This window comes from Vanellus vanellus (genome assembly GCF_965231255.1).
Source record: "Vanellus vanellus genome assembly, chromosome: 6".
Taxonomy (NCBI): Eukaryota; Metazoa; Chordata; class Aves; order Charadriiformes; family Charadriidae; genus Vanellus; species Vanellus vanellus.
The window spans coordinates 44,263,883-44,291,450 of record NC_138911.1 but is presented as its reverse complement, the minus strand read 5'-3'; the positions used below and the strand labels follow the sequence as shown (position 1 = coordinate 44,291,450).

Genomic DNA, 27,568 nt, shown 5'->3' with positions numbered 1-27,568 from the left:
ATCCATGTTTTTTTCACCCAAGGGATGCATAACACATGATTTACAGAACTGCTGACTGCTGTAGTTGCAATTAAAACAATAATGCCTTCATAGCTTGAACACTGAGTGCAAACAGGCTGATAGTTTAATCAATCTATTTTAAAATGTATTAACTAAACCAGCAGTTTACTGTTCTTGTCAAACTCTAAACAACTGTAAATCTTGTTTTCAAAAATCAACCAGAAAAAATGTAACACATTAAAAATGAATTAGACATGACACACTACCCATAAGCTGTATAATAAACAGATCACAGCCCTATAGTAATAGTTGTGATTTCTGGCACGTCACTGGAGAAGAACTCATGGGTTTTCAGAATGACCTGTGTCATAAATCATTGCATTCCCTTTTACACTGAGCACATGTATCTAATTTTTCAAGAGTGGCTTATGAAATGCTGATGAATGGCTTCGGAATTGATTACTGCAGTGTATGAAAAGTGGTGTCACAAATGCATAATTGAGGAAAGGAAAAAGGGACTAAAAATACAGTCCAGTGAAATCTGAACACAAAATTGTAATATATGCTAAGTAACAAATGAATAGCCACCCAGGAGATATGCCTAAAACATGACAAATGTGAAATCTGTCATGCTTTTCTTTGACAGATGAATTAAATTAATATAAATTTTCAGTACAGTTAAAACAATGTAAATGCACAAGCCAAGCATAAATCATACATGTATTTTTTTTTTTTACTATCCAGGCATCAGTATCTTGCTGTCCGGTTTAATGTTTTCTCTGTGTGTTAGGTGTATATTTTCATAATATGGAACGCTTCATGGTAGAAAAAATTCAGACATCCCAAAGCAGGAAATGCATTTAAACTTCTTAATGAAACTCCAGAGACGCACTGAGGTATTTTTATGTATTTCTTATCCACTTCACTTATCTACATGATCTTTTGTGAGCACGTTTGAGCCCCCCCATTCCCAGTCAAAGTTGAACAAAAAGCTACGAACTCACAAAGCCCAACTGAACACACCCTGTCTCTCCAGACCCCTCTGTAGACACTATAGATGTACTCTCCAACACAGTCTCATCGTTCAAGTGGCAGGTAGAAGTATAGTGGCTGAATCCGATTTTTATTTCCATCCTGTAAGAGACTGCAAATTATGCTACGTGCTGAAAGATAACGTAGACGATTTTTATGTTTTGCCCACTTTTGAAGATTTATCTGTGTCAGCAGCTGGAGCACATGGACCGAAGTTGAATGTGTTACATGATTGTAGCATGTAGATTCTGATTTGGTGTTGAAAGAAACTCCTTGGCAGATAAGTAATGAAATGAAACAGCAAACATGCCATCACCTAATAAAAACATCAGTTCATAAGAACCATTAACTACCTTTTCCCAAGACATCCTTTTTTAATTGATATATTTGAATTTGTCATAAGAAAACAAATTCATGTTTTTCTAATAATACGTGCTGAGCAGTGGTTATAGAATAAGGAATTTTTTGAAGGAAACTATTACCCTTTGTCCAGTCTCTATTTGCGAGGTTCAAAATGACCAGCATTCGTTAAACTTTATTACTGAGGTTCATGAAACTTTCTTTGGATTAGAAAAGCATAACCTTCTGTCCCAATTTAGAAGGGTGTTGCAGCTTTTCATTAACCTGGAAACCTCCTATTTACATGGTTCACAGCCTGGTCTCAGCTCACTTGGAGGTAACAAAGGGTGTCGGGACAAGAGTGCAGCAGGGGGCTCATCCTTGAGGGCTGCCATCTGAATTTGATCAGGTCAACTGTTTTAGCTCCTGCCTCATTAGGCAAAATAAAATGGAGATTATGGTGTGCGGAAGGATCACGTTACAGACAGCAAGCTCTGCCTCCTGACACTCTCCGTCGATTTTGCATTTTGACAAGCCCTTGCTCTCTGTGTTTTCCATTCTGTATTACAGCAGGCTTTAAATTATTTTGAAGACAAGATCATTTGTATCCCTTGGCATTTCAGAGCTTAGCCAAAGAGGAGGCAACTAATAAGTGAAGACACATTAGTCTCAGAGGCAGTTTACCTACTGGAGAGATGTCACCGTGTAGCATGGGCTTAATGCTGATAGACACATTAATTCAGCTTGTCAAGCAATGCCTAGCTCTTCTCTTCTCGGAGTTTAGGTTAGCTGTGAATTTGAAAAAATCTGACACAAAGAAGCTGACTAGGTACATTATTATTACCACTTGGCACAGAGGCTTATTTAATTCGTTCTGATTACTTATAATTAAAATGTTAAGTCTATTCAGTTTCTCTTTAGTTACTGGTTTTAGTGTTTATATAAAATTGTCAAAATTGTTTGGAATTGAATGTGTTCGTTGCATTATAGTGCCTGTTAGAGTGGAGATGAGTATCATCGAATACTCATCTCCTAGTGAGAACCTTTCCCACCTGGTTGTCCACTAAAAAGCATTTCCCCACCGACCTCGTCTGTATGTGCCATATATAGTAGAAAGTTCTCAGTCTATAAAAGGTAAAAAATGGTTCAGGATATAAGCTTGGCCAGCTGACAACTACTTGGCAGATCTCTTATGAGGAAGATAGTTCTTATCCATCACACCTAATTATTATTTACTTTAAAAAAAAAAAAAAGCAGAGTTAATAAAAGCAGGTGATGTTTAGCAATTAAGTGTATCTATTCTTTCTCTTATTCCATTTGTTGGTAGCATTTTCTTCAAATTCTTCCTCTATAAGCAATGAGTAACAATTCATAGTCAATGAAGAGAAAGTAGAAATATCGAAATTAGAAATAAATTTACATTATTTTTGTAATTATTCCTTTACAAATCTAGAGTTGGCCAGAAGTACAGACACTAAAATGCTGTCAAAACAAGAAGCTCCCCTCAGGGAGGGGGGGAAAGAGGCAATGAGTAATATGCGACAGATGTGAACGTAAATTGTTTAACGCAAAGTAGAATGTGCACTATTCTACAGTTAGAAGCGTAGCACAAAATTGTTTTAAGCTGAATTAACATTTTTTATTCAAGTAATGGCCAACTGAGAAATATACACTGTTGTTATGTCCTAAGTGAGCTTAATATGTCTGAATTTAAAGCCGTTAGCTTTCAGGAAACTGTGAGTTGCACAATCTATAATAACATGTCTCTTCAGTGACGTGGGCCACATGACCACATTTAACTGCTTCTGCATTTTATGCACCAACTTCAGCATCCTTATTTCTGATGCAGCCTGATTCATTTGCAGACTATCATGTATCCTATGCCCTTAAGGAGGAAGGGGTCTCAAAAAATAAACTTCTTGTCGCTCATTTTTATTTCTATGTATCTGCCTTAAGAATTGCATCTTGTGGGAATGTTTAAAGTTGAAAGTTTTCTCTAAGAAGTTTCACAGGACGAACCTGCCACTTCCAAAAACAAACCACAAAGAGGCAGGGAACATGATTTTCATTAAACAATTACACTCACTGAAAATGTTGAAAAGGTTTTTGTTAAAGAATGTATCATAAAGCATGTGGACAAATCATTGCAGATCCTTGTGGCCCAGATAATTTCATTTACATCTGTGTCCAGCCTCCCATTTCTCCTTACTCTTCGCTTTCTAGCTCCAAAAATCTCTTTTTTCTGTCCGTCTTACACTAGTGGCTGCCTTTTTCCACCAAATCTGTTCCCTCTGTGTCTCTTCTTTGTTCTTTTTAACAACCTGTCCCAGGTTCCTCCACTCCAATTCATTTCCACTTCACTTGACAGCAATCCTTTACTTGCTCTGTTTCCTTTTGACCCCTTTAGGTGGAGGCATCACTTTCAGCTCTAAACTTAGTAACTTGCTGAGATGGGGAGACACATACTATGTGATGATACGTCTCTTAGATACTCTGCTGAATATAGTATCTATGAGTTCCTGTCGTATAAAACAGAACAGGCTGCATCAGGAAAATTAAAGTAATTATTTAAAGCAAAGCTGTGTTAATTTTGGTGTGAATTGTATGCATGCACCCAAAAGCAGCTTTGAATTCGTCGTGTAAAATAAAGTTATCTGGGTTAACAGCAGATATTCAGGTGGAGGGTGTTTGCTTTTCCTCTGCTGCATAGCCTCATAAATATTTGCATCAGCAAAACAGAGTCTGGCAACAAGGAGTGATCTTCTTAAGCTGGCTTTGCTATCAGAGGAACCATTCGCCGAATTACATCGCAAGTGGAAAAAGTAAGATGTTAGTGATGCTTGACTGTCTTCCCACTACTAAGGCCACCTGAATCCGAGTAGTCTAGTCTGCAGCAACTCCAGTCCTGGAAAAGTATGGAGGGCTCTGGGCGTAGGACTCATTAGACTGTCCAAGTATTCCTTTAGTGTAAGGGAATGCTCAGTTGTCATTTTAATAGGTTTTGTCCTTCCTTCTTTAAAAATAATGTTGGCCAAAGGTCTGGTCCCGCTGTTGGATGCAGAGCAGGCTCAGAGGTACAGGTAGGTTAAGAGAGCAGCTGCCCAGCCTTATAAGATGCCAAGGAGTCAGAATGGCAAATTCTCAAAAGTGAGACATTATCTGCTTCCTAATACAATCATATTATTTCCTGTCCAGTCGGAAAGTTAAGAGGGAAGTGCAGCAACTACTACTCCTGCCTACTGTAGGCAGTAAAGAAAATGATACTGATACATTGCGAGAGCGCAATGGCGAAATTCTTCTTTCTCTGTTTTGGTCCTATGAGAACAATACCAGCCACGCTGTCGGTCCGAGTCATCTGGCATAGCTCAGCGTGACTCATGGTGGCTGGAAGAGCAGCAGCCTGTAACTACAGTGAGGGAGAGCAGAGCTCACTGGCTTGCAGAAATAGGAGCAAAGAGACAAAACTGGCCACTTTTCCGACATCGTAAGCTCACACTTTTGGGGTGCGGGGACAACCTGTCAGGTCAATCCCTCAGGGTGTTTAAGGGAGTATTAGCAAGGGGTCATGGCCAGGCTGTTTGACAAGAGGAGCAAGAGAAAAACTTGTTCAACGCCTTTTACAATCCAGCACAAAGAATAAATCTCTGAGTAATTTAATATGGATGATTAGTGTGTGGCGATTATAAGGGATGTGGTGCCGTACCCTGGAGATGGTTTGTCTCAAAGAAGGCTTCAGCTTCAGAGGAAGAGGGAAAGCAATAGGGTACAAAAAATTGCTTTCAGTGGTTGTGCTCAATTGTTCTGAAAGATGCAGAAAGGTGAGCTATGTTACTAGAACCACACCATTTTTAGGTGTCTCTCCTTACAAGAGGCATTAACAGTAATGCTACCATCTCTAAAATTCAGGGAATGCTGTCCTAAGCTGATTTGCATCAGCAAAAGAAGGTCCAGAGCCTGGACTTCTTTTTTGCCTTTCTGATTATATGGGAGTGTATAAATAAAGGGTTCAGTTCATTATGTCAGGTTTCTACTTTAACGTTGTAATATTATGGAATTTCATTACCAGTGCATGCCAGTGCAGCTCAGCACGCATTGTCTAGAAACTGAGCTGGTATTTTACAAGTAAAAAAATAAAAGTATGAAACTTTTCAAGAAAAGGAAGGAGGAAAGAATCAAATACAGAAAACATCTATATTTGCATCATAAATATTCTAACTGGCCTGAGGCATAAAATCATTATTGAAACTTCTAGTCCAATGTTAATATAATAAATTATGTGTTTGAGCTCTTTAGTAAATCCATTGTTTACAGCAAAGCCAAATGATTAACATCTTTGCTTGAGTCAGTTTAGACTATTTGTGGTAGATTAATTCACCCTAAAATTTTCTCTGTTTCTGTGTTGCATTTAATTTCTTTGTGCACGTTTCTCTATAAGCGATTTTAGACTGCATCAGCTGATATTCTTAAGCCAGATTTTACATGCAAATGTTTCTCTGGGTCTTGGAGAGATCTGACATAAAATGTCTTATGTTCTCACTTCAGGAGGTCTGGATCTTTCAACCAAATTTAATAGCTATTTATGCCTTGAGAAGATCTTATCTAATGTACTATTGGTTCAGGGTCATTCACAGCCTCGCATTATATTGAAACACGGACAGAGAGTGTAATTTGTTAATGTCATGAAGGATGAAGTTGGTTAGAAAGGGAAGTGTACACGATTTATAATAACACAAGTGTTTCCTTGCTAATCCCTTGGCAGGTTCATTATCTGTAGAGCCCCAGGCAACAGTTGGCCTATCGTGAGAGTGAAATTTAACCCACAGCATGAAATTAATCCTCAAAGACTTTTGTCTACTCTTTCTAGAAATAATAAATTCAAAGTGATTTTCTAATTCTCCTCTCTAACTTTATGTGGAGGTGTTAAATTGGTATCTAAACTCTGTGGCATATGTCAATCTATTGATTGATGTTTAGTTAACTAACACGCAAGTCTATACCAAGCATAATAAGGAATTTGAAGACGTGAATTAGTGGCGTGTTCATTGTTTCTTCCTGAAAACCCTTTTTCTCTGATAATACAGAAAATTCTATTCCTGGTAATTACAGGGCAGACAAGGAATGTGTATATGCATGCATGCATGTATAAAAACATTCAAATGATCATACCTGGAGTTTCTAGAACTTCTGAATTTATATATGAAATATCTTGATGGGGTTTTTCACACTCTGACTTCTTTTTTTTTAAATTCTTAGAAGTCTAATGAGGGCTTGTTGCTGGTAAACAAATGGATTTTTGGTAGAGTTTTGGAAACTACTTCTTGAATCATCTGTGTAAATACAGGGTAAATCAGCTGGAAGTTTTTTTTCAGAAAGGTTTCTTTTTCTTACAGATGCAAAGTTCTCTCTACTAAGGAGAGAACAGGTGAAAGTGATTTGTTACTGATTGATTCTGACTCTCTTCTGTGTTTTTTAGAATGTGATTCCTCACTCATGCACAATCTAGTCTATAGGAATAGAGGAGCAGTTATAGATACTATTATATTTCTCTAGATACTATCTAGATATAGGGTAAAGATTTTCCCCACTTCTAGCCAGTATTTACCCAGCATATGTCCACTGGCTAGACACTTTGTACATTTTGGTGCTCATCTTCTAGAGAATTTTTCCACTTCTTAAGGCAGAAAGTCATAGAATCATAGAACGGTTTAGGTTGGAAAGGACCTTGAAGATCATCGAGTTCCAACCCCCCCTGCCATAGACAGGGAGACCTCCCACTAGACCAGGTTGCCCAAGGCCACATCCAGCCTGGCCTTGAACACCTCCAGGGATGGGGCCTCAACAACCTCTCTGGGCAAACTGTTCCAGTGCCTCACCACCCTCAAAGTGAAAGATTTCTTCCTAATGTTTAATCTGAACCTGCCCTCTTCCAGTTTAAAGCCATTCCCCCTCATCCTATCGCTACATGCCCTAGTAAAAAGTCCTTCCCCAGCTCTCCTGTAGGCCCCCTTTAGGTACCCCTGAGGAACGCCACTTGTCACTGCTCTCCACTTGGACATCAAGCCGTTGACCGCGACTCTTTGAGTGTGACCATCCAGCCAGTTCTGTATCCACCAAGTGGTCCATTTGTCAAATCCATGTCTCTTCAATTTAGAGAGCAGGTTATCATGTGGGACAGTGTCAAACACTTTTCACAAATCCAAGTAGATGATATCAGTTGGTCTTCCCTTGTCCACTGCCGCTGTAACCCCTTCATAGAAGGCCACCAAATATGTCAGGCATGACTTGCCCTTGGTGAAGCCATGCTGGCTGTCACCAGTCACCCCCTTGTTTTCTACATGCCTCAGCAGAGTTTCCAGGAGTATTTGCTCCATGATCTTGCCAGGCACAGAGGTGAGACTGACTGGCCTGTAGTTCCCTGGGTCTTCCTTGTTTCCCTTTTTGAAAATAGAGGTTATGTTTCCTCTTTTCCAGTCGGCAGGAACCTCGCCAGACAGCCATGACTTCTCAAATATGATGACTAGTGGCTTAGCGACTTCATCTGCCAGTTCCCTCAGGACCTGCGGATGTATCTCATCAGGTCCCATGGACTCGTGCACCTTCAGATTCCTCAGGTGGTCTTGCACTTGATCTTCACCTACAGTGGGCAGTTCTCCATTTTCCCAATCCTCGTCTTTGCATTCTGCATCATGGGCAGTGTGGCTGCAGTCCTTGCCAGTGAAGACTGAGGCAAAAAAGTCATTGAGTAAATCAGCTCTGTCTCTGTCCCGGGTAACCAGTTCTTGTGTTTCCTTCCCGAGGGGGCCCACGTTTTCCCTAGTCTTTCTTTTCTCGCTGACATACTTAAAGAAGGATTTTTTTGTTTGTCTTAATGTCTCTGGCCAGATGTAGTTCTATCTGGGCTTTAGCTTGTCTAACCCTATCCCTGGCTGCTCGAACTATTCCTCTGTATTCCTCCTAGGCTACCCGCCCCTGTTTCCATTATAGGCCTATTTCCCTATAGGCCTCCTCTTTCCTTTTGGCCATGTCTAGGAGCATCTTGTTCAGCCATGCAGGCCTCCTGGCTTTTCTGCCTGCCTTCCTCTTTGTAGGGATGCATCACTCCTGAGCTTGGAGGAGGTGATCCTTGAATATTAACCAACTTTCTTGGGCCCCTCTTCCCTTCAGCACTTCATCCCATGGCACCATACCAAGCAGATTCTTCAAGAGGCCAAAGTCAGCTCTCCTAAAGTCCAGGCTGGTCAGCCTGCTGCGCACCTTCCTCGCTGCCTCGAGGATTTCAAACTCGACCATTTCATGGTCACTACAGCCCAGGCTACCCTTGAGTACCAGCCCCTCCTTGTTGGTAAGAACAAGGTCCAGCATAGCTCCTCTCCTCGTTGGCTTTTCAACCACTTGGAGAAGGAAGTTGTCCTCAATGCAATCTAAGAACCTCCTGGATTGCCTATGCCAGGCTGTGTTACCCTTCCAACAGATGTCGGGGTGGTTGAAGTCACCCATGAGGACCAGGGTCTGTGAACGTGATGCCACCCCTGTCTGTCTATAGAGGGCTTCATCCACTCAGTCTTCTTGGTCAGGTGGACTGTAGCATACCCCCACTGTAATATCCCCTGCTCCCGATTTCCCTTTAATCCTGACCCATAGGCTCTCAGTTGGCTCTTTATCCATCCCTAGGCTGAGCTCCATGCATTCCAGCTGCTCATTAACATATAAGGCAACACCACCTCCTCGTTTCCCTTGCCTGTCTCTCCTGAAGAGCCTGTAGCCTTCCATGGCAACACTCCAGTTGTAGGAGTCATCCCACCAAGTTTCTACAATGCCAATGAGATCGTAGCCTTGGAGCAGTGCACACATCTCTAGCTCCTCCTGTTTGTTCCCCATGCTCCGTGCATTTGCATAGAGGCACTTCAGCCATGTCTTTGTTGAGGCTGACTTGGCTGGAGCAGTTGTAATTACTTTGTGCTGCTCTCCAGACGGCATTCCTATGCCATGTATTAACGGTGCCTCGCCATTGGCTCCTCTTGGTCCAGGAGCTCCTGGCTCATCTACGTAAGAGTTTGAGCATGCTGCAGCGTAGCCAGCACATTTTGGAGCAAATGGCTGCAGGCCCTCACCAACACCCCGTTCCTCTTTCCTTCGTACAATATCCTTGGTTGGTCACAGGCAAACCCAGTAATACCCGCTTCCCCTATCAAATCTAGTTTAAAGCCCAGTTAATGACCCCTGCTAATTTTTGGGCAAAACCCCTTCTCCCCCTTTGAGTGAGCCAACCCCCGTCTGCTGCCAGCAGGCCTGGTGCTGCATGGGCCATTCCATTGTTGAAAAACCCAAAATTGTGGCAGTGACATGGAAACTCCACACAGTCATAGCCCCTGGGACGGAAACCAAGTGACAAGAAATGAAGCAGGTCAAGTGCTTCTTAGTACCTAGTCCTGACAGTTCCTGGGCAGGAAGTTTGCAGGGTACTTAGAGGCCATCAGATGAGCAGGTCTGGAAATACATTACTCTTCTGATCGTTCCTCTTATTCTTCAGACATAATTTATAACAGTGGTGTAGACATTGAACCATTCTCGCCTCACATATTCCTTTAAAGAAAATTAGTTTATCGAGTCATTCCGTATTTCCTCTGTGTATTTTAGGAAAGTTATTTTTGTGCACACGTATACTCTAGTGGTGAGAAGGAAAACAGCAGTTGCTGAAGTATGTTAAACAGAGCAGTGAGCCGAGGAGTGTCTTCGATCCTAAAAAAGGCTTTAAGACATGCTGAATTGCTTGATATTAAGTAGAGATGAGGTGGGATGTAGGTCTAGGAAACCTGAAAACTGCTTAAGTTTTTGTAATATTTATTGCTGAGGATAGAAAGTCCTACAGAAGTACCTCATATAAAGTTAAAACATAGGTTTCTAATCTATTTTTAAGCTGCTTTTATTGTTAATGGAAGCTGATGGATTTAAGCATTATAATTTGAGACAGTACGGTATGGGAAATCAATACCATATAGTAATTCAGATACCACTTATGTCTACATTATCTCTGTCCCTTCAGTGCAGTAATAGAGAGAGAAGGGAAAATTGCAGAATTACAGTGCTCGGTTGTAGGTGTTAGAGATGACAAGGAAGGAGCAGAGGCAATGATACATTGCTCATCTTTTGACCAATGACTGCCTCAAGGTTTTCCATCTGCTCAATATATAGTGTTTCTTCAGGACCATACTCTTCTCTCTCCCACCTATTTTCATAATTTTGCTCACTCCCTATACATCCAACAGCCATTCCCCTGTGATTGACTTTCCCTATTTGCCCTTTTTTCCAGACCACAGGCTCATAGTGAAAACTTCTTGCAACAAAAGCAGCAGTGTTTGTCGATTGCGAGACTGCGTTTCTGCTGCCATTTCCAATGACAAGTTGGCATCTTGTGACCTCTAATAAATGACATCTAATAAATTGGCAGGTGATAAGTCTCTTAGCTGGTAGGCAGGGTGGCTGTTTGCACTTTCAAGAGAGGCTTTCAAAAAGGCTAAAAACTCTCCCCTGCATGTAATGAAATGGGAGGTTCCTTTCTGCCAACCTTTAAGGTCAGCTTTATTCTTGGGAGGGGGTTCAGGCCACAAGTCAGACAAGCTGTAGATTTTTAACAAGGATAACACCAATGTACTCTGCAACATTTAGATACAGTAAGTCCTTCTCACACCATAGTCTGGGCACGTTTCAGGCTCCATGGCAGGGAAAGTTGGATCTTGGGAATCCTTGGATTCCTATTTATGTACACAGCCTGTATCACACAAAGATTAGACCCGCAATGGAGCAGCCAAACCTACCGCCAGTCTTATCTCACAGAGCAACCCAGCAGCACACACTATATGGCTAGCTCTTTGGAAGAACTGTGTAACTTAGGAAGAAGATAAGTTATACTATCCTTCCAAGGAGCTAGCCGTATAGTTGCTTCTCCCGTTAGCTAGCATATGTGTGCTAAGAAAGAGAGGGAGGGAGGTGGCATGCCTACATGTTGTACACTTAGGGTTTTATTTATTGCACTCTTCGTTTGGCATTAGACAACACATTGCAATTTATGGACCAACAAAGGCATAATTCCGCTCGTTATGTGCAATAACATATAGTAATTTCCTATTAATTCTGTATAAGCATGCAGAAACGCTTTTTCAAACAGGCATTTTGTAAGAAGCGCATTTTATTTATCAGTAGGCATTCAATAATTCAGTTGGTTTTATCTCTGAGTCCATGCAGCGCTACGAAGCCTTGACTAAGTGGGTGTATGGAGGGGGTTACTGAACGTGGTAAAGAAACAAAGCAGTAGTCGCTGAGAAGTACTGCCTGGCAACATCAGAACTGCCTTTTCTTGTGCCTGTTTTTCAGTCCTCAGGCTCAATGGCTGAGTCGAATCGGCCATGTTAGCATAGTCTGCCTGCCTGCCTGGAGAAGAACATGAGCAAAATGCCTTTAAAAGACTTCTGTGAATGTACAAAACACAAGGAGGAGTTTTTCTAGCTTCCAACTGGTGGTTAGTGAAACCTTTTGTTTTCTGAGATAGACATTGCTGTAACAGAACCTGGAGATATTTCCTTGATTTGAAGGTTTTCATGAAATCAAAAGGAATCACTTAACATTTCTTTTTGGAAAAACAATCTTTAAAAGGTACAAGGCTTCAAACAAGCAGTAAAATCTGCTGAGAAGTATATCCTCCAGACTACTGTACTGCCTGCTACCCACAAACGCTTTTCTGAAATCCTCTCTTTTTCAAAAGTTGCCTTGCTTTGTACCTTTAAACTTATCAGCACTTGGAAAAGTCTTGTTAAATCTGAAAGAAGTCCTGTTTTTTCTTTAGACTTAACAATGTTTCAGATACTGATTAAAAAGGGAACTCTCCCTTTATTCCTGAAGTCGGTAAGAAATATTATGGAAAATTGCGTTAACTCTTGCAAATCCCTCTACAACTATAAAAGTACAAATGAGATCGTCCCTGCTGTTTCAGTCAGGCCTATGAACCTCAGAGCAATAGGATATTTATAAGAAAATTCCAGACATAGCAGTGGTGCCGTGATCCATATGACCCAAAGTTTCCAGTCTTTGTCTATCCTCCTGTCTTTAAGGAAAAACAGAGGGGCATAAAATGAAAACTGGGAAGATCACAAATCATTGTTATGACTCATTATAATGAATGATTTGTGCATTACTTTATGGAGTAGTTAGGTTGAGTTTGGGGAAAAAAAGAAACCTTCCTTTTTAATTTTCGCCACTTTACGCCAATTTTCAAGCAACTGTCTTTCCTAAAATAACAACGCTCTTTTTTCCAGACTGTCCTGGATAACTAGTGAGTTTTTTCAGCTGGGAGAGTGTGTTGTGATATAAAGGTGCAGCCGTGCACGGCTGTTGTCAAGAGCCTGTTAGTGTTTCCATTACAGCATTAAGTCTTATTTTCTGGAGTTTAAAACTGGGCCGTAAAATACTTGAAGTTGAACTTCATTAGTTTTCAAAATGTATTTACAAATAAGAAAAATAATCTCATTGGGTGGGGCTTTTTAGTTCTGCAAAGAAATAGTACCCTGACAGCTTTGTAGCAACTGTGATTCACAGTTTTGGATACTCAAAATTAGTCTTCTGATCACAGCGTACAGCCTGGATTCTAGATTCTTCTGAGGTTTGTTGAGCGTTATTTTTTTGTTGTTAACTATTCATGGTATAAGAGTTATTAGAAAAATAAAAACAAATCTTCTGAAGTCTGCAAATAGCTGCTATTTTTCCATTACAAGGAATTTGTGAGAACTCATCTTCTTTATTTTTGCAATATCTTCATACGGTGAGGTATATTCCCAGGTGTCAAAGGTTTCTCTTCACTTCCTCAGATAAATCTTAACGTTACAAAAAAATTTGCTGAAAGTGTGGTTATGTATCTGTGGTCTCTGAAGGACACTGGCAAGCTACCATTTCAAGACACAGCAAACTTTCCTTAAAGTTATGGGGTAACATTTTTGTTTTGCTTTTTACAGAGGGAAGTGCGCTCTTTGAGATAAACTGCATTACAGAAAGCAAGAGTGTTGCAATGTTTTACTAATTTTACGTTAAGTCACCGCAGCAGAGAAAGTCATAGCGCTTCAGAGGAAATTTCATCCTTAACTTGCCTTGTTATGCCCTACTGTATGTTAGGAATCGCTGAGGTCGCTCAGCACTGGCTGATAATGAATTCCATATAAGCTGTAATATTGGGGCACAGCTGGGTGGGTAAGAGTTGAGTTTCAGTCTTTAATGCAGAATTTCCTCATTTTACTAGTTTCATTTCAAAAGGTAGTGCTACTTTAAGGGTGTACATTTACTGTCGCTCAGCCATACAATCTAATAGAAAAAAGTCCTTTTTACATAGAATCAGCATATGCATAGTAGATAATGTATATTGTTGTGTATGTTAGCTATTAGTCAGTGTAGATGGTTGGTCTGTTAATAAGAAAGGGCATGCGAGTTAAGGTTCTCAAATGCAGGGTGTTTAGCTTTGCTTTTCAGTAGTTGTATCCCTTCCAGTATTTTAAAAATCTCAGCTGCAATATCTTAATGAAATTGTTTCCCTTTTAAATATTGTCCAGTATAAGTATAGGAGGTTGGGTGAGCACTCAAAACTAACACTTCTTTCAGCAACTCACAATATGATTTTGGCTATTTTCCACCAAAAATGAATTTGGATTTCTGTATTTGAGCATTTCTTTCCTTTGGGAGAAAAGATATTTTTGGTTATCTTTCCTACTTTGACCGTAGGGAGCAAGTGTAGTGTATATTTCATTGCGGTTTGCAAATTGTTGGTGCTAAATCACTTTAATACTAAAAAAAAAAAACAAACCCCAAGAATACACTAAGCTATAATGGGACTGATCTCATCAAAGAACTTAAAATTCTAATGAATACTGAAAAGTATTGAACAACCCGCCAAATAATCCTCCCCCAAAACCTTCTTGCCACAAAGCCGCAACGATTTTCCTGCCTTCTCAGAAAGAAAAGTGCTGTGTGATCACCATAGGGGACACTGAAATCAAAGCTATGTTGAGAAAAATATGTAGAAGTACTTGGCTCTTTCTGTAGGAATTGTTGAATTAAAAAGTGACTTTTTCCTGTGGGATCTAGATCTTAATTACATTTTCCTAACCTGGAAAAGTTTTAGAACAATGCTTACTGTTTGTATTTCAGGTATTACCCAGTAATGACCAGTAATAATTACTCATTTGAAGCCTTCCTGTGGCTTATCAGACACATGCTTTATTTTACAAAGCTGCATTAAGATTTGCCTTTGCCTTTCTGAAGTAATAGAGAATACCCTTACTTTTTAAAGACAGCAAAATTATTCCTCTAATCTGGTATCATTGATACCATAACAGTTTTAACTGATAGATGAAATGTTCATACTTGCACTTGAATTTTCCAAAGCCTCCAATTTGCAGACTCAGTAATGGATTCATAGATCGCAGTAATGTCACAGGACACAAGAATGGCTCTACAGGGTTAGCCTAAAGGTCCATCTAGTCCAGCTGAGAAAGGTCAAGAGAGGATATACATTTTTGTAACAGAAGTTAAACTGCGATAAGAAACTGGACAGATTTTAAGCAGGCACATGTTGCACACTGAAATCAGCCAAACCACATTCTCATTTTTCCTTGAATTGGGACTGGATACTGGGGCCTTTATGTAATATAATCTGATACCTGATTTCTTGTGAAATCTCTTCTACTCATTAGTTTATATTCCTCCTCATTTTTCTGTTGTTTCTCTATAAGCTGTTTTTAAGGAAAACATACAAGACTTTATCCAAAACTAATGAAAACCAGACTTCCGTTGATGTATTTATTAGGCCATGAGTGACTACCTATATTTAAAATCATAAAAATAACTCCATCATCTCTGACCATACAAAATTATTCCTTGTGGTGCCATTTCCAATGATTTGTCCAGTTTAGATAAGGGGCAAAAAACCCCATAGATTTGGGGGGGCTGTTTTTAGTTAGGAAATAGAGATTACAGGAGGTTTCAGAAGTAAACCGTCTCTGCGAAAAAAACAAAAGGCTGGCTTTACCATTACTGATTTCTGCAGATTCATTCACCAGTATAACTAAGTGCTTTATACACAAGAAGATGTGGACAAAAAAAAACCAAGCAGTGTTTAAATTTACCTATTACTTTTACAGAGGTCACTTCCTAGCTGATCTTACCTTCATAAGATTGTCAAGGCCACACATATTGCATGATCTTTCACACAAAATATTGTGTGATCTTTCAAATATAACTGTCCCTTTATGATCATCGCTGTCATCTTAACTTGTGCTCAGAAGTTGTATCCAGGCAGCCAAAGCCAAGGTTCAAGGACAAAAGTTGTACCTTTGAGGTATCCAGAACGCGGGCGGAGAGGCCAGCGGAGCCGTTCCGAGCAGGACTTGGAGATGGGCTTTTCAGCCAGAAGAACATCGGAGCGATTTCTAAAGGATAATAAAAATGCGTGCTGTTTGCAGGTCCGTAGCTGAGAGGGAAGGCTGGTACTTTGCGAGGAGCTCGTGGAAGCCCACAGCTGCCGGTTGTGTCTGGGACCCCGGAAACGCAAGAGCGTAACAGGGCTTGGAAGCTGGGGACTGAAGATAGGGAAACACTGTGTGTGTGCAGTAGGTGGGGAGGACGCCAGCTCGGAGCCTCATTTCACCTTGCTTTGAAACATGCAGGTGTTCCCAGTATTTTCATTCTTGAAATAAAAGGCAACTTGCACAACGTCATAGCTATGAGTACGTGTGATGTTTCTCTGACCAGTTTTTCCCCCAAAATGGTAGTTTTCACTAAATTTGTTGTTCTTCTTCTTTTGAACTCCCCCTCCACACACACACTCATTGATGGAATTAGATTATTAAAAAGATTTATGGTTTGAATATAGTTTCTGCTGTATTTCTTTCTCAACAAGGCATTAAATTATTTGTATGTAACTGCTGACTAATTATTTTTGATATTCATTAGCAAAATTACCTGAGTAGATTATCATGAAACAGTTACGTGGGTTAATTTGAGCCACTTCTGGTCAAGTTTATTTTTGTTAAATATTCTCTTCTAAAACTACATGTAAAGGAAAACTTTCTGACATTATAGCTACTGTGTGTTTGTCTCATGCACATAATGGAAAAATTACTGCAGAAGAAAAAAGTAGAACAGTTCTTCATTAGTAGCTGACGTAATACAGCTTTCATTTCTAAAACACTTTATTACAATCTTGATATATGTAGTACTGCTTTATACCGATATTTATGATAGAATGGTATGCTGCTTAGCTTGAATACAAAAGCAAGAGACAGAGGAAAGTTATCTGTAAAAGAAATAGGAAGTACAGGAAAGATGAAGTTATTTTTGTGATTAGCGTGCTTTAGTCTGCTCTGAGAATAAAACTCACATTCAGACAACTGACTGAGAGTACCAGTGAAGCACTTTGGCCATTTTGTCGTATTTAGCACTTTGCTATTTCTCTGTTCAATGACACAGTTCATGCAGTGAAAATGTTTTCAAAAAATTGTAAGCTCAGAGTAAGCCACTCATGGGAATTTTTCATCGTCGAGGCTGAAAGAGTTTAGATCAATTGCTTTATGAGGACTTAGATAAATTGCTTTTAGCTAAACTAAAGGGAAGTAGTGACTGATGATGTTCTTACTGGATTCAAATTTTGATCAGAATAGCCAATCTGATCCATCTAAATTCTGCTGTAAATTGCTAAATCTGCTGCTGATCTAGCTCTAACTTTTGCTGTGAATGTACTCCTTATTAAGATGTAGGTGTTTGCTTCTTTCTCATCCACTGGTAACGTTTCCTCCTTTTGCCCTACTTATATTTCATAGCAGTTTCTGAGATATTTTTTTTTGTGAAACTACAAATTGCTGAATAACCAATCAGATAGGCAGTAGACAGAAGAATAGATCGGAATTGCAATAAGGCAGAGGTCAGATGTGGAATGGACAAATCTATGAGTTGGAGTGTTTGATAGATGCTTTGGTAAATGTGAGAATTCATCAGTTTGTGTTTGGTAATTTTTTATATACCTGGTAGGTGATGTTCTAACTCGCATAAAAGTCATCCCTGCAGAGGATTTTGAATTTTCAGGATATCTTTACAATTATTTCCATTATTACTATTCCTTTCTTTCTTCTTTTTCAAAAAAAAACATGTTCCACCAAAAGTCAGAGGTAAATAAACTAAGGAATATCACAAATTCCAACAAAGTGGAATTAATTTACCTGAATTTTCAAATAATTTTTGGTAATACTTCTCTACCTATGATTTTGCTTTTTTACTTGTGAATTAAATACGAACCGTATGAAAAATTCTGTGATTAGATGGAGGCAAATCTATGTCTACTGTAGAGAATGATTGGAATAAGTTCTTTCTTTGCCTGTTCTCTATGTTACTACTTTATTGTATTCTTATATGGGTTTTGCAGTTAAATAATCATCATAGCAATACTATAATACTTAAAATACGACCCCTGCAGTAGCAAAATTTATATCTTTGGCTTAAAATAATTAGGTTTTTTGTTTGGAAATCTAATATTCAGTTCTTCAACAGCTCATATGATTTACTGTTAAAATAAGTGACAGAATTATACTCTCAATTTAGTTATTATCCCATAAGTAACATAAGCAACTCAAAGAACTTGAGCCAAAAAGTTAAATAAATTATATTATCGAGGTCCATGTTGCAGTGCAAAGTTTTGCATGAAATCTAAGCATCAGTAGATAGCACTAACTAGTAGTAACACCTGAATAAATGTTTAAGTTAGCAAATCAAAATCTTTTTAAATTACAATGCAGTCATTTTTTATTATAAGCATGTGAACTGTTAAATAATGTATATTTATATAAAGCTTCAGACTATACATTTTTTATCAACTTATGCTGGTAGGGGTAACTACAGCTAGAAGTGTCTGGAATCATGGGAATTACTGAAAGTGCAAAAAAGCTATAAATGTTTTCAGTTTTCTGAAGGCTGTAAGTTTATTTAAAAGTTGTTTTAAATTTAACATTGGACAGATAGTTTAATTTGTCTTCTTGTTATGCCATATAGCTCTCTTCTTTTCTTTACAGCATCTAAACACCTCAGTACCTGAGTTTATTTGCTTTGGTACTGCGTAAGTCCCAATCGTGGAGGGAAATGTTAAGAGCTTTATTCAAAATAGAATAGAACAAATGACAAAATCCTACAAGACATGGGAAGAGAAGGAAAATACAGCTAAGACTGCCACTTGTTGGCAAGCACTGCAACATGGTATAAAGCCTGGTTCTCTGAGTCAGTGTTTTTCTTTCCCTCTGAAATTTGTGGTTGAGGAACTAGTCAGCAGCACTGTATAAAAGCAGGAAGAAAATCTGGAATTTACGCATAAGGGTATAGTCTTTGCAAACCCAGTGGCAAGAATTTGATGAGTCTAGTCTGCTCCACATCACATTGCGGTTGTCCTACATAGCTGGGATTTAACTGCTCACTATCTACTTGAATCTAGATATGAAAATACTGGTTTCCTCCTTTTAGATTTGAAGATGACTAAAACAATTTCAGCATGAATTGGAAATCTTTCTCCAGCCCAGATCAGTAAATACAAGGGGGAGGATTGTGAGGTAACGTTGTGGTGAACAGACTTTAAGTATACCTGGATACTGTAGTGGCAGACATCCACAAGACAACTTTGATGAGATGCTCAGCAAGCATGAGCAAAAAATTTAGCAACTGATGGAGAGAGAAAAAATATTTTTTGGGGGTTGTTTTGTTTTGTTTTGTTTTGTTTTTTCAGAAAACACACGCATCTGCTTGTTCTGTAGATGTTGATTTTGTTAGAAAAGTCTACTTAGAGGATTTTTGCAATAGGAAGGGGGGGCAGGAAAGCATCTTGTGGACTGAGGATTTTATAAAACTCAGAATAAAATACTGGCTATTATAAAACCAATGAGAACTGTAAGTTAGGCTTTGGAAACAGATATGTGTGTTTATGTAGAGTCATTGCTCCACAATATGATGTATCACTTTTTAAATGGTAAGTGGTTCAGAGAACTGATGAAAGGACTCAAGCATCTTCTGCATTGCGGGATTTCAGGCTGAGCCTGTTGAGAGTTATTGATCAAGGACTGTTATAACCATAAAAAATGCTCTCTCGCATGCAATAAAATAAGAATAATTGAGGTTTATTCATTTCACGAGTAGTAGTCGCAGTGCTGATTAGTGTGGATAAGTTAAAATATTTTCATGGTTTTGGAGCATGCAGAGTTTTCAATTAAGATATTGCCTTTTGAACAGACCCCAAAACCTCAAATGGTTTTACATGATTTCCACTTTTTGAGATCCCAGCCGTGTGTCTTCTGGGGTGAACAGGGAAGGACACTGGTGTTCTCTTCATAAACAACATCAGGGCATGTCTGTACCAAACACAGCTGCTGCAAAGGTACTGTTCAGTCAAAGGGGGTATAAAAGACCAAGCCCTGCTGCTACGAGCCAGAAAGGGGGATTGTGAGGTCCCTCATGGCACGGGAACTGGAGGCGAGAACTGCGAGGAGGAGCCAAGAGGGTAGGCTGTAGGTGCCGGGGGTTGGTCCCGGGTAGGAAGAGGTAACCTGGAGGCCAAAGTGTCTCCCACAGCTCTGTGAGCGTTCCCATGGTCAGAGTGCTCAGTACCACAGCATTTTGGCCAGAAAGCCAAGAAGCAGGAAAATGGGGGTGGGGGGATGTTAGCCGGATGATTGTTTTTAGAGTGATAAAGCTTTCGGTAGACACCTAACATGTTGGAGTGTCCAGTGACACTAGTTGTAAGCTGATAGTGAGTAGCAGGTCGTTCATTCCAGTCCTGGAAAAGCCTCTCTGCCCGTACGTCTGTGAACACTGCCTGCACATTCTTCTTTCCAGACTTCATAATAATAAATTCGATCAGAAGTTAATGCTCCGATTATATTTATAGGAGAATTTATCTTTTTTGTTCTAGCAAAGCTAATAACATACAAGGCAGGCATCCAGCTTTCAAAAATGCATGAAATTCAGTGGGTTTATAATGCTTTTAGAAAGGAATGGATTCGAAGCAGAGAAAGCCATTACGTATCCCCCAGTTGTGTTCATTCCTCTAAACAATCGTTAAAAACAGGCCAGGTTGTTTTTTGAAGTGAATGCTTTCGCTCGTCTGTATTATTAAGATTACTCGTACAAGCTGCTGCCGCCTCCAGCAAGACAAGCAAACATTTTTTCAGCTCTTCCCTGAGCTTCTTGTAACAAGTGCTGGTGATCAATTAGCTAGTTCATTAAAAAGTTACAGATGATTTTATTGAGGCAAGCAATTCTGAATCAAAGAACTCAATTCGCAGATCCAGGTTGAAGCACATAATTGGCATGTATTTTAGGATCGCTGTTAAAGCTATAAAAAAGATTTACTAGGGGAGGAATGGATCCAAAAACCCTAAAGGAAGGAATATGTTATTTGTGTGACTCAGTGTTACAAACGGACTCATTTAATATTAAGGTCTTATCTACATTAAAACAAAAAACTGAAATAAGTGTAAACCTCCTTTGATTTAACTTCTTTAGCGAAAAGTTGCCCTTCATCTGATACACATAAATTATATATGTTATTATTGCATTTCTTCTCCTGTGATTTTCATTACTGCTATCAAAGATCTATTTTTATTAAATCATTTAAGTTTAGTTGAGAAGTCAACACTGTGTTAACTGTAAAACAAAATTGCATAAGTATGTTCACCACGTTGTTGAGATCCACAGTGGGTCTGGGATTAAAGCCTCAGTGCTACAAACAGTTGTGTGTGCGTGACTTAGTGGGGAACCTTACACACGTGCTTAGTAGGACATGCTTGAGCATTCGCAGGGTGAAAGAGAGGGAAGGGGCATTATTCAGAGGATGTTTTAGAAACAGTGATGCTTTGTTCTGAGTTTACAAGCGGGCCAAATCTTGAAACTTGAGGAAAAGAGCTTGGGTTAAGAAAACTCTATTTTTTAAATACTTGTATTTAAATACTTGTAAAAAGTTATTTACTAGCGAGTTTTTGCAAGATTTCTTTAAGCGAAAGAAAGCCATTTTGGGTTTTGAACAGAGAGGTATAAACAGTCAAATCTTAAATATATTAAAATGTGCATACAATCTACTTTCTGTTATAATTTTGATTGCTTGATTGCCACAACGTGAAAGCTTCTGTAGCTGATATTGCTGTTGGACTTTGTGTGATGGCATTGAGGCATTTTTTTCAACTATTAGCCTTCCCAAGGGTTCTTTTCAGACAAAATGTTATGCATCAGCTCTTACTTGAATGTAAGCCTATTGAATAGCATTCTCCGCTCTGCCAACTTGGCAGCAAGTTCTTGTGCTAATAAAAGAGGTTACCCCAGATAGAGATCCCAGATGTGCCTGAACTACTTTTATTAGAACTATGGAGGGGCTCAGTGTTTCCTTCTAACTGTTTTCAAAAAAGGTGTGGGCTTGCCTTCATAATTGCCCAACGAATTGTATTACATCACTGGAAATTTTTTCCTCAAAGTGAATAAAACGTTAGATGTGTTAGCACAGAACATGGCTTAGGAAATACTGATGTTCAAAACAATCAATGCCTTTTGCCACAATACAAACCTTGACTTGACCCTACTGAATTCTGTTGAGAGAGAGGAGAACGTTGCTGTTTAACATTGAGTTAAAAATACCTTTGTTTGTTACATATTAATGAGATTCAGTATCATGATTAGAATAAGTAACATAGATGTTTCTCAGAACAGCAGCGTACCTGTGGCATGTGATGTTCTTGACTATAATGTCAGTTATTCCTTGGAACCGTTGAACACTATTTGTTGTGTAGAATCATTATTGAACTTAGTGATAAAGCAAACTTAGTGATTGCCTGATACAGGGCTGCTGTAGACTGGAATTACTAACATCAATATTCTTTTTCTTTTTTTTTTTTTCGAGTGCTGTATAGTAATTAGCAGTTTAAAAGGAAGTTTTATTGCTTAAAATGTATTCAAAATTTCTCCATACTATTGAGTTGAATGTGTTGGCTGCAGTTTTAAAACTGCAAGAAATTGGGTAATCTAACTGAGATTCTTAGTAGAATAGTATAGTTTGTTATCCATATGTTATGCTATCCATAAATCATAAATAAAAAGAGGTTTACAATCTTAAATCATAATCTTAATTTTCCTTTCGAGGCCACAAGCTTCCTGTTGAAAACTTTATTGTTGTCAAAATGTGAATAGAGAAAACAAGGTTTTAATTAAAAGAATTCATTGCTTGCTTTTATTGTTCATCTTATTATTAAATTATGAAAAATGAATGGTGCTCTAATTTCTGGTCATGTCTCTGGTTGATTTTTATTGTAATTGCGTCAGATATAAAAGCAAAGAAACTGCACAGTGGATTCATTTCATAGTGAAACCCACGATAGTATTCCATTTCAGATTTTCAAAAACAGGGTTTGACTCAAAGACTGCCATTAGTTTCAGTGGGCTTTGGATCAGGCACAGGGTTAACAGCTTATTTTTCAAACAACTAAAAAGAGGTGTAAATGTCAAAGGTGATAGCTATACTGTGAGTTCCATAAACTACAAAAAAAGTTACTACTAAAGCTCTATTTTTCCTTAGTTTAACAGCTTCTATGAAAACAGTGTTAATAAGTATATCAGGAACAGTATATAATAATGAATCAGATACATAAAAAAAACTTTAAAACTCCTTTTATATAATAATTGGAAAGTTAAAAGTGACTTAAAATCCCTGACTTCTCATGCTGTGATGTAAATTGTATTTTTTTTAGGTTCCAAATTCAAAGAGGGAAAACTGATCCGACCGGTTACAAGAGCCTAGGGGACTGTTTTAGGACTATTTTCCAACGAGAAGGGTAAGAGTATATGTTTTTAAAATTGTCAATTTTATGTGACCTTTTTTAATCACCCATTTTCCAGACATTAGATCCTCTTTATATTCCACCCTTTCTTGCAATTGCCAGAATTTGGCAAACGTGTAGTCTTACATAACGAGCACAATTTGAAAAGTCTTAACATTAGTTACACTCACAATACCTAATTTTGCTGTTAGGATATGCTTAAAGACCAGAATGCAGAGCTGTGTAGAGACACCAGGGCAAACACTGGTTCAGTACTGGGAGCAGGATGGCCGCATCGGTGCCGTGCAGTATCTACCCTCTTGTATCTTCTTGTCCTGCTTTTCTGAATGAGACCAGCCTGAGCCACTACCAGTTCAGTGAAGTACTTGTTTGCAAGCTCTGATGAACTGGCATTCCCAGTTAGCCATGGTGGGCAATGTTTCCAGGACCCGTGTGCGCAAAATTCCACAGCTTTTCGGTTCGACAGAGTATGGGAAAGGATTTAGGATCCATAGTCACCTGAATCGTACTGGCTTCAGAAGGTACCACTGCTCCAAGCCTGAGCTCCTCTAAGGGACTTGGGCTCTGGTCCAGAGAGGCATTTAAATACATGCTTAATTTTATGAGCAGTCCAGTTAAAGCCAGTGAATGTAATGGGACTGATCGTATGCTTAAAGCTAAGCCTGTTATCCACAGGAGCTCTTTGGGAGCTAGCTTTAATCAAGGTGACTCTAATTAGTAAATCCCAGTTTTGAGTAGCTGGCAGGCTTTCTGCAAGAACTTTGTAAATACAATAGCAACCCATATTTTTATCCATATATTCATCAAGATGGAACTGTTCTTATGTATACTGGCATAGATACCACGTATGGAGGCAGCACAGTGAGTCCAGGAGCTGTACTGGAAAAACAGAGGTGAGATGGGCAGTGAAAATGAACTAGACCAGTTTTGTTTCTTGTAGTGAGGTTTAGCTGAGCTACAGTACATAAGGACTTAGATATAGAACTGGACGGTTTGAATGGCTAAAGTGGGGAGATGTAGAGAAGCTTCGTTAAGGTGTTGAAAGAGGACATTGTCACATTTGCCCTTATCAGTGGTAAATTCATTTTAGATGAAAGACTACTGTTGTGCATTATTGCTACAAGGCATTAAAAAGCATAAAAGCTAAAAAGATTTCACAAAAAGTGATAATTTGTGGCTTCTGGTGTTTTCTAAGCTGAGTCTATGTTAATTTTATTGCTTCTCAAAAGAGAACTATGTTTTCATAATAGGAAAGTATTAGTATTTACAATCATGTCAATATTTTTAAATACAGAACTAGTTTCACTATTTAAGTCAGTGAGCATGAAAATCCTATTTATCTCATCCAAGCTTACTGGTATTTTTATTTTGTTGAGCTGGTCACAAAATGTAAAGTTAAGAATGGGTAGACGTATCAAGAGAACGAATCTAAATCAAGAGACAGCTTCCACGTTAACTGATTTTAGGGTCTTATTTTATTACCTACATTATTATATTGTGTAACTGGATATTTGTACAACCCACATGTATAAAACAGTAGCGGGACACTGCAAACTTCAATGTACCATACAAAATACAGTTCTCTTAATATTTGGGGGAGGAGAAGAAGGAAACAAATACTCTGTGTTTCAACTGGTTTACGTGTTGTGCTTTTCAAATGCTTCTCAGAAACATAGCTATCACTTGTTCTATGGATTTGTCTCCGTTATTATTTTCCCACTGTTCAGACAGTCTGCTGCCTAACACACATAAACGGTTTGACTGTGGAGAAACAACGAAGGGTCTCAGCACAGTAGTCATCTGTGAATGAACTTCAGAAAGGAGAGATGAAGATTGTTGGGTTGGGTTGTTTTTTTTTTTGCTGTAGAACGGTAGTACCCCAATACTGGAAAGAAATCGGAATTTTTTTTATATTCATATCAAGTCATGACTCTATAAGAAAGACAAGAAGATGCGTACATGCAATTATTATAGATTTAAATCACAATTTAGCAATGGATTGCACTAAACTTCTGTCAGGCTAGACCTAATACAGAGTTTTACTTGCCTGTTGCAAAAGCAGTCAATAATGATCTAAACAAAAAGCAACTTCTATGAATACCTGTTTTTCTCCAGAACATTAGGCAGAGGCAGAAGGTCGCATTTAAACAGTCATCAGTAGTAAGCACTAGAAAAAAAGGACACAAGTAATCTCAGATACAATATAATCTTCAATTTTGGCTAAAAATAAAAAAAAGCAATCAACTAATCATGGAAAACCTGTTTGACTCCATGAGTCTTGCGTTCCCATCTGCCCAAGTTGTCCAGTTTCTGGAACATGGTGATTATGGCACTTGTGAGGAAACTGAGAGAGGTGACTGCGAAGTATTTTACTTAGTGGAAACAGTGAATCCTGATAACCCCCTCCTTGGGTGACCACAAAAATATGCAGAAGAGTGTACCAAGAAAGAGCTTCACATTTAGATACCAAACAAACAAAAACATTTTATGAGGTCTTCAGATTCAGGTGTGTAAATCTGGGAGAAGGGTATAACAAATTCATTAATGCCTCATGTTTATTTCATCCTGGCAATATGAAATACCCGTTGGTGTGTGACATTTTTTAGACCGATTTTCTGAAATATCTGATTCAGTGTACACTGACTATAAAGAGTCTAGACATCTCTCTCCAGCACTCAGAATTCCCTACCAGCATATGTATTTTATGTTAAGTTGACTACAGAACAAACTAATTAAATAAAGGAACATAGTGGGAAAAGAAATGTTACTAATGGCCTGCTCCTGAATATGTTTACATTTGGGAATAGTGCTTATGCTCATTTCTACTTATATTTTCAATAGCAGCAACTACCTTGAGCTAGAATGGCAGAGTCCAGTTCAGACAAGACACTTCCTAATGCCTTCATTTTTTGACCTTGTTATGTTGCAGAATCAACCTAGGAAGTACTTATTTTTATGAATACCTATGCAAATGTTTCATTTGCTGCAATGCCTCTTACTGAAAATTAACCAGTATTATGTTACTGCAGTAGCACAGTAGCAATCTGGTGATTTCATGGAAAGCTTCTTCGTCACAAATAATGGCCAGGATTTCTTTAACTGTGCCTCTGATTTTCTCGTCATTATAGCGAAAAGGACAGAGGAAATATTTCCCGTCTAACCACTAATAGAACACTGTCCTTTTCAAAGAATCCGAAGTCTCCTTTATCTTCACAAAATACTAGATATTTCTTAACCAAAAAAAAACCAGAAAAAGAAGCCCTACAAAAGCTCCCTTCCCCCAAACTTTGAGCAGCTCTTTAGGTGGAAGTAAATTTTCTCCACGGGGAATTCAATTCTTCAAAGAAGGATCCATCCCTTGAACTCTTTTCTTGTCTTACAAGAAAATGGGAGCCACAAAACATAAAATTTAATTGAGAGTCACTAAAGGAAGGCTTAGTCGAGCAGAGCATTAAAGGTCACATAGCTTTCTATTAAAGCGAGGCAGGAGTATTAACTTCAGGGCTTTGTGAACTTGTGTTGGGAGAGTCCAGTTGCTGCCGGTCGCACGGGGGCTGCAGTGACGTGAATCCTCTCAGGTGGTGAGCAACCTCTGCCCAGCTGGATTCCCGAGGAGCCGTGCGTCCGAGCTTCTCTGGTTTCGCTTATGAGATGACGCATGAATTGACAGATCTTTGACAGCAGAGGTAAAACCCACCAGGAGCATATCTGTTTATTGAGGAGCGACAGCTTTATAGCCAACATAAAAATAATCTGATGTTTATTGGGGAAAATGTTTGGATACGGGATTAACTGAAACCATTAATAGAGAAAACTTTTCATTCTTCTTGGATCCTACAAATAAGAGGTTAGTTTATGTTAAATGACCGATTTTTGTATCGTCGTCATCTTTACTGCATTTGTATTCACTCGCTTTTTCTTTGATAATGACTTAGGTTTGAATATGAAATGTAAGAATAAACCAACGGTCTAGCTGAATGTATATGTTGCATTTATATTAAAGACACATGGTATTGTGTCTCATATTATGAATGGAAAATTATGCCCATCTGCACTGTCTTAATTGGCAGTTACAGCATTAAAATGATGGATGCGGTTATTTCAAGTCTGTATACATCTTTGTTCTTATAAACTTGCATTTTCCTGGGCTCATAATTTTAACAGTAAATGTTCTGGGTTGCAGTTGGCTTTTTTGGTAGGCACTCAGTCAAGAAACCTGTTACTTTCTCATTCGTTGATTAAGTTGCCTGAAATAGCAAGGGCAGTAGTCTCCTGTTTCCAGTTTTATAACTCAACACTTGAATAAGTTA

General features: G+C 38.7%; 1 protein-coding gene across 1 annotated transcript in view; it reads left to right on the top strand.

The window, feature by feature from the left end:
- The window catches only part of SLC25A21 (solute carrier family 25 member 21), a gene marked incomplete at its 5' end in the record, with an annotated part of 117,706 nt that overhangs the window by 26,288 nt on the left and 63,850 nt on the right, over positions 1 to 27,568 (top strand). The window contains one exon of the mRNA XM_082485740.1: positions 23,169 to 23,252. Coding sequence (XP_082341866.1) covers positions 23,169 to 23,252 — 84 coding nt within the window. The remainder of the gene's footprint in view (positions 1 to 23,168; positions 23,253 to 27,568) is intronic.